This window comes from Trichomonas vaginalis, chromosome V (genome assembly GCF_026262505.1).
Source record: "Trichomonas vaginalis G3 chromosome V, whole genome shotgun sequence".
NCBI lineage: Eukaryota > Parabasalia > Trichomonadida > Trichomonadidae > Trichomonas > Trichomonas vaginalis.
The window spans coordinates 28,432,698-28,445,092 of record NC_067207.1 but is presented as its reverse complement, the minus strand read 5'-3'; the positions used below and the strand labels follow the sequence as shown (position 1 = coordinate 28,445,092).

Genomic DNA, 12,395 nt, shown 5'->3' with positions numbered 1-12,395 from the left:
GAAGAGTTTGACATAATTATGGATTGTCTTTAAAGAAATTGGCACTTATTTAACTATATCTGTAAAAATATTGATTAATTTTTTTGGTTAAAACCTTTTCAAAACATCTCATAAAATTTGTAGAAAAAAAAGTTATTGAATTAAAAATAAAGAAAACAAAACATTCATTTATCAACTTCTATATATTCAATATCGAGTAGAGAAGGAGTCAAATCGTTGGTCATACCCGATGTATCTCCTTCTAAAGACTTAAATATCATTTTCTGGTCTCTATCATAACCCAAGAACAGAACTCTCATTCCCATATGCTTTCTAACATCACCTGGCTTCATAATTGACATTGCAAAGTTCATCAATGAAACATCAACATCTTTGAAGCCGTATAACTGATGACCTGCCACATCTACGCATCTTCGGATCAATATAAACTCTTTATCAAGTGGAGTTACTTCTTCATCTCCATCAAATAAAATGTAATTTGTTCCATCTTTGCTTCCAGCAACGTATCCTCTTTTTCCGTCAACTTCTATTCTATCATTAGGATATATTTGGCTGCATTTTGAGACTGAAACATCTAAAACTATATCCTGGCCTTTAAATTTATAATTCTGATTTGCATTTTTAAGAATTCTGGCCATAAGTTTCAAATCTGATGGTTTGTAAAGAGTAACAGTTCCTCCTCTAAGATGTTCCTTATCTGTCCGAACAACGATCATATTTTCATAAGAACCAACAACAGTACCGAATTCATCTGAATTATTGGAATTATTAATTTCTTGCGATTTTTCTTCTTGGTATTTTTCATTCAATTTTTGAGAGCCCATTGAATTTTTGTGAGAAATTTTAACTCTATCCAAAGGAATGAATTCTTTAGAGTCAGAAATATCTACGAATACTCTTTCACCATTATTTAAGAGGTATTCTACCTTCATGTTTGCAGAAGGCGACAATCTGACCACTGGAAATGAAGAATCCATCAATGTACACTTATTTTTATCGACAAACTCATAACAAAACAGTTTTCCGACCTTTCCCATCAATGTTCCTGCACCATATGTTGTATGTATTACTACAATTCCATCTTCTTTCATTGAATCTAAAACGTATCTTGATCCATCACCCATTGTTTTAACAATTACATCGTGAGCCTTTCTCTTCTTTATATTCAGGGTCGTATGGTCTCTCTTTTGTATTATTCCGTCTTTAAGTGTCCAAATCGCGTTGCATCTTGCTCCAACAACCACAGAATCATCATCCAAGATATCTCCATACATGAAACCACCCAATCTAAGCGTTTCTTTCTCACTTGGATCGACAGATATTGAATTTCCTTTTTCATCAGTTCCAACAAACAAATGAACACCAGGTCTAGATATAATTGGGTGGCATGTTATGTCTGCTTCTATCAAAGCAATCTCATTTGCACCTTCGCATATAACAGCTGGTTTTCCTTGAGCAACACCTACGACCATTGCTTGTTTTTCTGGTGAAAATCTGACAATGTCTCTTGTCATGAATCCGAGTGGTCGCAATAGTTCATCGGAAGGATTGATCTCGACACTCGCCATGTTACCCATTGTTGCACGGAAAGGAAGGACAGGAATGGCGAACTCCGAAAAGAAACCTCTGAATCTGGCCATCCTATTAAATGGTGGATATCCGTTCTCCAAAACAGCCGTGTTAAAACATCCAGCAGCGATCTGTGTGATGAATTTACCGGCAAGTTTTGTGGCTGGTACAGGTATTGGCCGTGTCTCGACACTTCCTGTTGCGTTTCGGAAATCGCCGCCGTTTCCACAGGCCCAGACATTTCCTTGCGCGCTGAGGAAGAGTGTGAAATCATCTCCGCAGGCGATCTGTATGATTTGTTCCCTGGAGAATTCGAATGTCATCCTCGTGGGAACAACAACTTCTTGGGCGTGGCCTAATCCAAGAGAATTACTTGAATTAGTTCCACAAGCCCAGATACAGCCGTAGGTATCGATGAAATAGCTACTGTTGTGATACGCAAAGATTGCTTGTATTGTAATGTTGTCGAAAGTTGGAATTCTTTTCGGAATTTCGCTTGTACCGATTCCTGTGGCTGATCCAGCACCCCAGGCGTATACGTGACCGCTATCTGCTAGAGCAAGACGATGAGTTTGTCCGCATGCGACGGAAATGATATGATCTTTTCCAAATGAGTGTAATGTCGGTAGTGAATGTCTGTAAAACTCCATGACTGTGCCGTCTGAAAGTGCTGCAAGAAGAATGATTTGTCCACAAGCGATAAATTCGGCTGGGCATGGTAATTCAAGTTGTGTTGGAACGTGAGCGTATCCAGAACCCCATGCATATAGTTCACCTTGCTGTGTTGTACATGCTGAAAACTTATCACCACACGCTACTTGTTTAAATTTGATTTTTTCGGGGAATGTTGTGATTCTTGTTGGTCTTGGAAGATTTTCTTGCTCACCAGTACCGAGTCTCCAAGAAGATCCGGTACCCCATGAATAAAATTGGTTTGTATCTGTGAAAAAATGGCCATGTTTCCAACCCAATGCAATTTGAGCGACAGAAACACCTTCAGGAATTGGAACTCTGCCAGGATCCCAGTTTTCCCGTGGCCTTCCGAGTCTTTCTCCATCTTCTGGACCACAAGTCCAGATACTCATTCTATAATATTTGAAAAAAATGCTTTGTACGCCCGTAAATCGATCTCAATTTACTGTACAAAAAAAATGATTGATTTTAAACGCATAATATTAATTTCCAACACCTTATCAAGACTTTTTATGGCCTAAGAATCATAATCAAAGTCAATAAAGAATGCAATATGTGAATTGGCTCAAAATGGTCGCATAGTTATTGCATGTAGTCATTTGAATTTTATATATTATAAATTCCGTATTTTTTATATCAGGATGTTTCGTTTTATACAGCAATATCAATATTTTTAAATCTATCTTCTTTCCCAGAAATAATTTGATGCAAATGGTGGAATTGACTTCCACCATTATGCTCAAAAAATACATAAGAATTTTATTGCAAATTGTTCTCTATATATCAGATATTCTGAAGGTTGTGCCAGTTAACTTTTTCAATCCAGAATACGTCAGAGATTATTTAATAGTAGGTACGAAATATTTTCAGAGGATTCAGAACTTACACACAAAAAAAATGCTTTAATGAGACAACTGATAAATTTTTTGTTCGAATAATTCCACTATTTTGGATCTATTTGATATTTGCATCATGCAGAATTTTGGCTGCGTCGAAACTTTCATTTAATAGTGCATGAAAATGAGCTGTTTTTCCGTCATTATCTTTTTCATTGATATTTGCACCTTCCGAAAGCAGAAATCTAGTCGTATTTATTTTATTATATTGTGCTGCATAAAAAAGAGCTGTTTTCCCATTATTATCTTTTTCATTGATATTTGCACTTTGAGAAAGCAGCAATCTACTCATTCCTACTCCATCATATTTTGCTGCATAAAAAGAGTTGTTTTTCCATCATTATCTTTTTCATTGATATTTGCACCTTGCGAAATAAGAAATTTGGCTGTTTTGTATTGGCTTTCATATCTTGCTGTATGATGAAGAGGGGTTCTCCCATTGTTATCTTTTTCAGTGATATTTGCGCCTTTAGAAAGCAGAAATTTTGCTGTTTCTTTGCGACTATGACGTGCTGCAATATGAAGAGCGGTTCTCCCTTTGTTATCTTTTTCATTGATATTTGCGCCATGTGAAAACAGAAGTTCGGCTGTTTTCTGGCTATTATAATGTGCTGCATGATGAAAAGCGGTTTGCCCATTGTTATCTTTTTCATTTATATTTGCACCATACGAAAGCAGTAGTTCGGCTGTTTCTTTACTATTACAATTTGCTGCATGATGAAGAGCTGTTTCGCCATTGTTATTTTTTTCATTGATATTTGCACCATGCGAAATAAAAAATTCGGCTGTTTCTTTATTATTACCATATGCTGCATGATTAAGAACGGTTCTCCCTTCGTTATCTTTTTCATTGATATTTGCGCCATGAGAAACAAGAAGTTCGACAGTTTCTTTGCTATTACCATAAGCCGCAAGATGAAGAGCCGTTTCTCCATATTCATCTTTTTCATTGATATTTGCACCATGCGAAAGCAGAAGTTCGACAGTTTCTTTGCTATTATTACTGGCTGCAATATGAAGAGCGGTTTCCCCTTTTTTATTTTTTTCATTGATATTTGCTCCATGAGAAAGAATAAGTTCGACAGTTTCTTTGCTATTACCATAAGCCACAAGATGAAGAGCCGTTTCTCCATATTCATCTTTTTTGTCGATACTTGGGCTATGTGAAATAAGAAGTTCTACTATTTCTCTATAACTCCATAATGCTGCAACATGTAGAATTGTTCTAAGCATATGATGATATAATTTGCTGATATCTGCATCATGTGAAAGAAGAAGTTCGACTGTTTCTTTACTATTACTTTTTACTGCAATATAAAGAGCTGTTTCACCATTATGACATCCTTCATTGATATATGCACCATATGAAATAAGAAGTTCGGCTGTTTCTTTGTTATTATATTGGGCTGCATAAAAAAGAGGGGTTCCTTCAAATCTATCTTGTTGATCTATATTTGCACCATGTAAAATAAGAAATTCGGCTGTTTCTTTACTATTAAAACATGCAGCAGAATGAAGAGCGGTTGTATAATTATCACCTGTTGTATTAACATCTACACCATGTGAAATAAGAAGTTTGGCCATTTTTTACAATTATTACTCGCTGCAATATGAAGAGTGGACCTTATTAGACCAGTCCAAAAATTAACATCTGCACCTAGTGAAAGAAAATATTCGGATAATGAAGGAAGATTAAACATTATTGAGTTAATAAAGCAGATGTTAAGATCGTTAGATTGATCGAAATAAACTAAAAATGATTCAAGATTTTTAAATTTTCCGCAATAAAATAAATCAATTTCTATATTGTACTCATTCTTCAAGAATGTAACAAAATCAATGTTGTGTGAAATAATTGAAAATTTCATGCAAAAATCATCTGGTTTTTGATGTTTCAAACACTCACTCATGATTTCTGGATTTCCACTTAAAAATGAAAATCGCAAACTGTTTGGAGATATATATGAGCTGAATTTCGTTATTAAAAATTTGAAACAATCAACTGCTCCATAATAAGAGCATAAATGAAGTAATGAATATCCTTCTTCAGGATATGGATAAAAACTGCTTTTAATTTTTTGATCTTTATCGAATCCTTCTTTTTCTGTGAATGAGATGAATTTTTCTTTGTCATTATACATTATTGCTCTGTAAATTGTATCTTCTGTAAGAAAATCGAGATTTTCTTTTTTAATTTCTTCGAAATCAGCATATTTATATAATTTAATTCCATATGCTTTGTAAAACAAGAAGTTCGAAAGAAGGTTAACATCACAAACATCTTTGACCTGATAATCATCAGATATACGTTTGGCAAGAGATAAATATGACTTTGTATAGCGATTTCTATACGGGATTATATTTAAAATATCTCTAATTATATTTTGTGGAAGCTGTTTATTTGAATCGATCAATTCTGTTGTAATCTTTTTGTAAATCTTGTTTAATTCTTCTTCATTTTCAGTTTTCAGCTGATACAACGCATTATAGGTATCGATGTAGTTTTTGTAGATACTTTGTTGTTCATCGAATTTGCTTGGATGAATGTCTTGATTAGACATCATAAAATTTAAATATCAGATTTGCATCATCCGATATAAAATGTCTTTAAAATATATCAGGAAAATAAAATAATATGTTGTACCCATCGTGCCTTGTGTATTTTCAAAATATGATTAATAAATCTATGCGTACAAAAATGTTAATATAAAAATGCATTTCTGATCTTATCGAAAATGAAATTATAATTTGGATTTAATGAAGCAATTATAAAATTATGGCAGCAATTGAAAATACCGTTTTATTAAGAATAAGGTATTTTATACTAGTTAATACTAAAATTTTAGTAATATTATATTACTAAAACAAGACGATAAGCAGAAACAGGGAATATAAATTTCAAAGATTAGATAAATTGAATGAGCTCTTTGAGTTTGTCGTTGGGGAAATTCTGACAACTCAGATGATATCTTAGGGATTATCTTTATATGGATCTTCTCATTTACTATATGATAATAAAAACACCCACTTTGTTATAATAGCTACATGATGAAGAAGAGAAGGTGGGAAAAAAGTATTTATTTGAAGAAGAAAGAAAAGAATGATCTAAATTTAGATAATGCGAATAGATAGTTTCTATTGTAAATTTCATGTTTTTCGGGTTGAACTTCAATGATAAAGCTTTCATTCCTCAAAAAGAGTAAAATGCCAAATGAAAATATATTGTAAGCATCAAGATCATCGATTAATGTATGATTTTTGATGAGAGTTATAGGTTTTCCTAGGCATTGCTCTGTCCAAAAATGTTTTATCTCATTCATTATTACAACTTTATTAGTGGTTCTCACAATTGTATTCCCTGATGGGCAAACCCAAATTTTAGCTAAAAGTGACAGGGAAAAAAAACGTTTAGTATTAAAAAAAAGACCGATGAGAGCTTCGTTCGAAATATAGAGGGAACTGAGAATGCGCAACCATTCTCAGGGAATATTGGATGCTATTCCCGTTCCCTCTGTATGGAAAATTGAGGTTTTCAAAGGGAGTTAAAATAATATCAAATTTATACTAATTTACTTCAAAATACAAAAGTATTTGACAGCTAAAATTAGTTACTTTAGCAAGCCTATCAATACCCTTTTACGATTATTGCTACTTTTTCGAAATAAAAGTAAAAACAAATTTATACTAATTTACTTCAAAATACAAAAGTATTTGACAGCTAAAATTAGTTACTTTAGCAAGCCTATCAATACCCTTTTACGATTATTGCTACTTTTTCGAAATAAAATAAATTTATTATCAAAAACCTTTTTTTTCTTAGTAAAAATAAACGAAATTTTTTACCTTATGAACTTTTGATGGAATTATGCAAATTTAAAATAATAAAGAAAGCCGCGAGCGAAGCGATCGGCTTAGTTCGAAGATTTTGATTCAAATCTTTGCTGATCTGTAATTCGCGGAAGCCGCGAGCGAATCGAGCGGCTTAGGTCTAAGATTTTGATTCAAATCTTTGCTTATATTCCTTAAATTCTTTATGAAACTCGCAACAGTTCCATAAAAAATTTTAAATTCTAAACTGTCGAAATTACCGATCGGTAATCACACCCTTCACGGGTGTGTCACTTTTTACAGGTATGTCACTTTTAGCTAAAATTACCCCTACTCTTCCCTGATGTTGATACATTTAAAAGGAAGCAATTATTAATATATGTGTTACAATTGTTTTCTCCATAAATTGTGTTATTTCCCAAATTATCAATGATATTGCATTCTTCAATCGGTAATGTGGTTTCAGCACCATTATAGATGATGAATTCTGTTACTGAATTTCTAATTATATTGCAATTACTTATTCCAACTTTCCTATTCTCAAAATGATAAACCTTTATACATCGAGTTTGCTTTGCTGAATTATTTACAATTGAATTAAATGATGCAAGGGAATTATAATCACCTCTTTGAAAAATAAATCCGCAGACTGAAAATGTACGAGAATTAGAAATATTAGTATTTGTTAAATTCTGTTTCCCATATAAAAAGAAGATTGGAGCTGTACCAAATATATTTTGAGATGCTAATAAAGTGCTTTCAATAACATAATTTTTATACTGGCCATAGTTTGTCCAACAAGAACAATACTGTCCTTCGCCACCAGAACAATTGAAAGCGCAAATTCTGTAATGCACAATTTCCTCGCCTTCAGTACAAACTGCGCCACCAAATTGGACGTTTGAATATATATTAACAAAAGTATTATCTTCCAAAACAAATTTTGAATCTCCTGTAGAAGATAAATCGCGATTTTTGAAACCTTCAAATAAACAATCTTCGACAAAGTAGTTTTTTCTACTTTCTTTAAAAGTACCATTACTTACACGTTCACAGTTTCCATTAAAGAATTGATTAAAATCTTGATGAAAAAGCGATATTGTCCATTATTGAATCAGATATTTTGCCAAATTATTTAGCCTTATTTTGAACAATAGCTTTCTAAGATTTATAAATTTCCCTAATAAGTGCAATCTGTGAGACATAATATGTTTAAAATATTGAAATAGCAGTCAAACATTGATCTATAATATAGAATTCCAAGCAGTCCAACACTTTGAAAGTTATAACAAAAACTATTTTCATAGTTAATGATTTTGGAAAATTTTGGAAATTTGGAATTTTAAGAGTTTTGGGAAACCTCCATATAATCATCCAAATTTGCCTCCCTATAATTCGAAGATATTTTCAATCTTGGCTTTGGGTGATAAGATTATATCGTTTGTTTACAATATTGCGAGTTGTTGATATTTTGATTAATCTCGCAATACATGTCCAAAATTATGTTTTTGTATTGAAATACTTTTTTTTTCATTTATTTAAAATTAACAATTTGATTGATGCATGTATACCCGAAATATCTTCCCAAAATATAATCGAATTTAAAAAAAAATAAAAATAAAAAAAATTGGTTGATTGTTTCAAATTCATGAGAACTGAAACATTCTTACAATTATCATTTTTAGGAAGAAATCATTGGTGAATGTTTGAAACATCAAAAACCAAAATTAAAATTCTCTCTGATTGGAGTTGCCTCCACATTTTGCAAATATCAATGAAATAGATGTATAATGAAATTTTACAGCAAAACATAATAAAAAAGACATAGCGTAGCTTCTTTTTTCACATGGTACAAATTTCAATGAAAAAGATGATAGTAGAATAATAACTCTTCATATTACAGCTATTTTAATAGTAAAGAAACAGCTGAAGTTCTTATATATCTTGGTCTAAAAATCAATGAAAATGATGAAAATGGAAAAACAGCTCTTCATACTGCAGCAAAATATGATGGAAAAGAAATAGCAGAACTTCTTCTTCAGCATGGTGCAAATATCAATAAAAAAGATAACTATAGGCAGACCACTCTTCATCATTTAGCATATTAATTCTAATGGCACAAAAAATAATGTTCCTACATTTGATGCTTCTCTTTCATACTTATCTGCTTTTAATGTGATCACGAATATGCATTATGAGTAGAATCTCTATCACAATCATATGGACCATCGATATTAAGGCTGCACTTACGCCCATCTGACTTTAATTCAAATTTATGACAACTGGCGTGAAGCGTTATTGAAAATTAACCTTATACATCTGAATTGAAGATCGTGTCATAGGGGCGTAAGTGCACCCTTAAGGGTGCACCCGCATGTACGTTTATTTGAGAGTAGGAGGATTACCCTCTCAATTTTGAACGCTTCGTTAGCGCAATATCTCGATGAATATTGTATTAAAATTGAATTTGCCCATACCAATATATCTGATACAATATCCTTAAGTTTTACTAAAAAGAATTTTTCCTAAATGTGAGCTCACCGTTACGGTTTTTTCTTTGGGGGCGAGCTTGCGAGCCCCCAAAAAAAGAAAAAACCGTAACGGTGAGCTCACATTTCGGCATAGTTTAAGTCTAGATTTTGCATTTTAAAATGTTTGTTACCTTATCTTCTTTCAAAAAGTGGCAAAAATTTGTTTGAAATTTGAAAAAGATATTTTTATTTGCATAAATGACATTCAACTAAGCTGTAGCATGATTCTTTTGCATGCTCTAGTTTTTTTCTCAGTTCAATCTCCTTCCATACTCTTGCTTGTACCAGTAAGATCGCACCAAAATTCTCAAAAATTAAGATCTCCAAATTTTATGTCCAACTCCAATTATCAAACGCCCTCATTAACGCCACTCATAGCCATCTTTCATGCATGAGAAATCGTTATTAGAAGATTTTTTACGGCTAATTATCTGATTCAATTCAGATCAATACTCAAAGCCCCATTATTTATTTATAAATCCTTGTTTGTCGCCTATGCGAATAAAAATTCTTTTTATATTTTAAACAATTTTTTTTCACTTTGGAAGGAGAAAGGTGACTAACATTTTAAAAATGCAAAAACCGACTAAACTATTTTAAAATCCCTGCAGATTCGGGGATTTTTAAATTTTTTGATTTTTTTCGCAAATTTTTCGAAAAAAAATATTTTCAGAAGAGCCTTAACGGCTAAGTTTTATGTTTAATGTTGAGTATCAAAAAGAATGGGCGTCTGATATAGCCATCATATATCCCAGAAGCAAATAAAAATTCTGACTTTTGAAGCATAAAAAATTAAATTTTATTTTTTGCAAAAAACAGGCCACCCGGATGTACGTTTATTTGAGAGGAGGAGGATTAAATTTTTGAAAGCAGTAAAATTTGTAAATATTCTAGTTATATAATAATATGTATTATTTTAAAAAATAAAAAATTAAAGCACGTTAAAATTTTTTTGATGAATTTTTACAAAAGCTACTTAGGATTAAAAAAAAAAAAAAAAAAAAAAAAAGGGAGTGGGGCTTCCAGGCACTTCGTGCCTTCTAGCCCTGAAGATGTTTAGTATAAATGAAGTCTTAGAGGACAAACATGACTATGAGTTTTGATATGACAAGATAGAATATGAGAGAGGTCCTATAAACCGGAGAAGTGTTATATAAACATCTGTCATATTACTCAGAATATTATACAGAATTCAATAAAAATATATTTTAGGTGAAGAGGTGAGATTTCACCTGTTTTTTCACCTCATTTTTCACCTCTTGAATTTTCATGAATTTCATCGTAAAGACTTTGTCAAGATTTCATCGTAAAGACTTTGTCAAGATTTCATCGTAAAGACTTTGTCAAGATTTCATCGTAAAGACTTTGTCAAGACTTCTTCGTAAATGTTTTGTCAAGACTTCTTCTTCGTAAATGTTTTGTCAAGACTTCTTCTTCGTAAATGTTTTGTCAAGACTTCTTCGTAAATGTTTTGTCAAGACTTCTTCTTCGTAAATGTTTTGTCAAGACTTCTTCGTAAAATCAGACAAAAATATATTTTAGGGTAGAAGGGTAGATTTCACCTGTTTTCTACCCTCTTTTCTACCCTCTTGAATTTTCATGAAATTTACACCAAAAATATATTTTAGGTGAAGAGGTGAGATTTCACCTGTTTTTTCACCTAATTTTTCACCCTCTTGAATTTTCATGAAATTTACACCAAAAATATACTACTAGGGTCATTTACGAAGAAATCTCAACAAAGTCTTTACGATGAAATCTTGACAAAACATAGACAAGAAAGTTCATGAGAAATTAGATGAAGAAGTCTTAACAAAGTCTTTACGAAGAAATTCATGAAAATTCAAGAGGTGAGAAATGAGGTGAAAAAAGAGGTGAAATCTCACCTCTTCACCTAAAATATATTTTTGGGTCATTTACGAAGAAATCTCAACAAAGTCTTTACGAAGAAATCTCAACAAAGTCTTTACGAAGAAATCTCAACAAAGTCTTTACGAAGAAGTCACAATAAAACATCTGTCACTTTTCAGGAAAAAACATTTTTTATTATATATATAAAATGAATTTTACAAAACCACCGTTACCCTTCTTTGGAAATAAGAGTAGATGTAAAGATATTCTATTGAGAGAACTTAAGAAACTACCGAATGGTCTAACATTTGTAGACTTGTTCGGTGGAAGTTTCTATATATCCCATTTGTGCCATACTGTATTTCCTGACTCAAAGATTATATGCAATGACTTCGACAACTATATGAACCGTCTCAAACATATACCAGACACAAACAAAATATTGAAAGAGTTAAAAGAAAAGATACCTATAGGTAAGATGGAACGTATACCATTAGATAAGAAAAATACTGTCAGAGAGGTTTTGAAAAAGGCAGAGTATATTGACTGGGATAGTATATCTTCTAGACTATTATATAGTGGTTCTATAAGAGTTCATGACATTGAAACACTTATGTCAAACGTTTTATATCTTAACTATACAAAGGTTTTCAAAGAGAACATAGAAAAATATACTGAGGGTATAGAGTTTGTGAGATGTCATTGGACAGAGTTGTATGAAAAATATAAAGACAAGGAAAATGTTTTCTTTATAGTGGACCCGCCGTTCTATAACACATATGATTTTCAATACCAAGTAGACTGGACTTTGAGAGACTCTTTAGAAACTTTAGACGTTTTACATAACCATCCATGCTTTTACTTTACATCCGATAAAAGTGGTTTGGAAAGTGTCATGAGATGGTTAGAGGACATACATGACTATGAGTTTAGATACGATAAGATAGAATATGAGAGAGGTCCTATAAACTGGAGAAAGTGTCATAACAAAGAAATTTTATTGGTAAGTAAATGTGGTTTGAAATAG

General features: G+C 32.2%; 4 protein-coding genes across 4 annotated transcripts, besides 3 other annotated features; 1 reads left to right on the top strand and 3 right to left on the bottom strand.

Annotated features, from left to right (window-relative positions):
• Positions 1-151: 151 nt before the first annotated feature.
• TVAGG3_0419090 (ubiquitin-protein transferase protein) lies at positions 152-2,654 on the bottom strand (the record flags this gene model as incomplete). The annotated part of the gene is made up of 1 exon (XM_001299145.2): positions 165-2,654. The coding sequence occupies one exon, from the start codon at positions 2,652-2,654 to the stop codon at positions 165-167; it is 2,490 nt and encodes an 829-aa protein (XP_001299146.1).
• Positions 2,655-3,216: 562 nt separating this feature from the next.
• TVAGG3_0419080 (Ankyrin repeat family) lies at positions 3,217-3,450 on the bottom strand (the record flags this gene model as incomplete). The annotated part of the gene is made up of 1 exon (XM_001299144.1): positions 3,217-3,450. One exon carries the CDS (start codon positions 3,448-3,450, stop codon positions 3,217-3,219), a length of 234 nt encoding a protein of 77 aa, XP_001299145.1.
• Positions 3,451-3,452: 2 nt separating this feature from the next.
• On the bottom strand, positions 3,453-4,742 carry TVAGG3_0419070 (cyclin-dependent kinase inhibitor 2C-related family; the record flags this gene model as incomplete). The annotated part of the gene is made up of 1 exon (XM_001299143.1): positions 3,453-4,742. One exon carries the CDS (start codon positions 4,740-4,742, stop codon positions 3,453-3,455), a length of 1,290 nt encoding a protein of 429 aa, XP_001299144.1.
• A 1,780-nt stretch (positions 4,743-6,522) lies between these two features.
• Positions 6,523-7,322: a mobile genetic element.
• A 1,898-nt stretch (positions 7,323-9,220) lies between these two features.
• Positions 9,221-9,347: a mobile genetic element.
• A 1,154-nt stretch (positions 9,348-10,501) lies between these two features.
• Positions 10,502-12,395: part of a mobile genetic element that runs on past the window's edge.
• Positions 11,577-12,395, top strand: TVAGG3_0419040 (phage tail repeat-like family; the record flags this gene model as incomplete). The annotated part of the gene is made up of 1 exon (XM_051233361.1): positions 11,577-12,395. The coding sequence occupies one exon, from the start codon at positions 11,577-11,579 to the stop codon at positions 12,393-12,395; it is 819 nt and encodes a 272-aa protein (XP_051103091.1).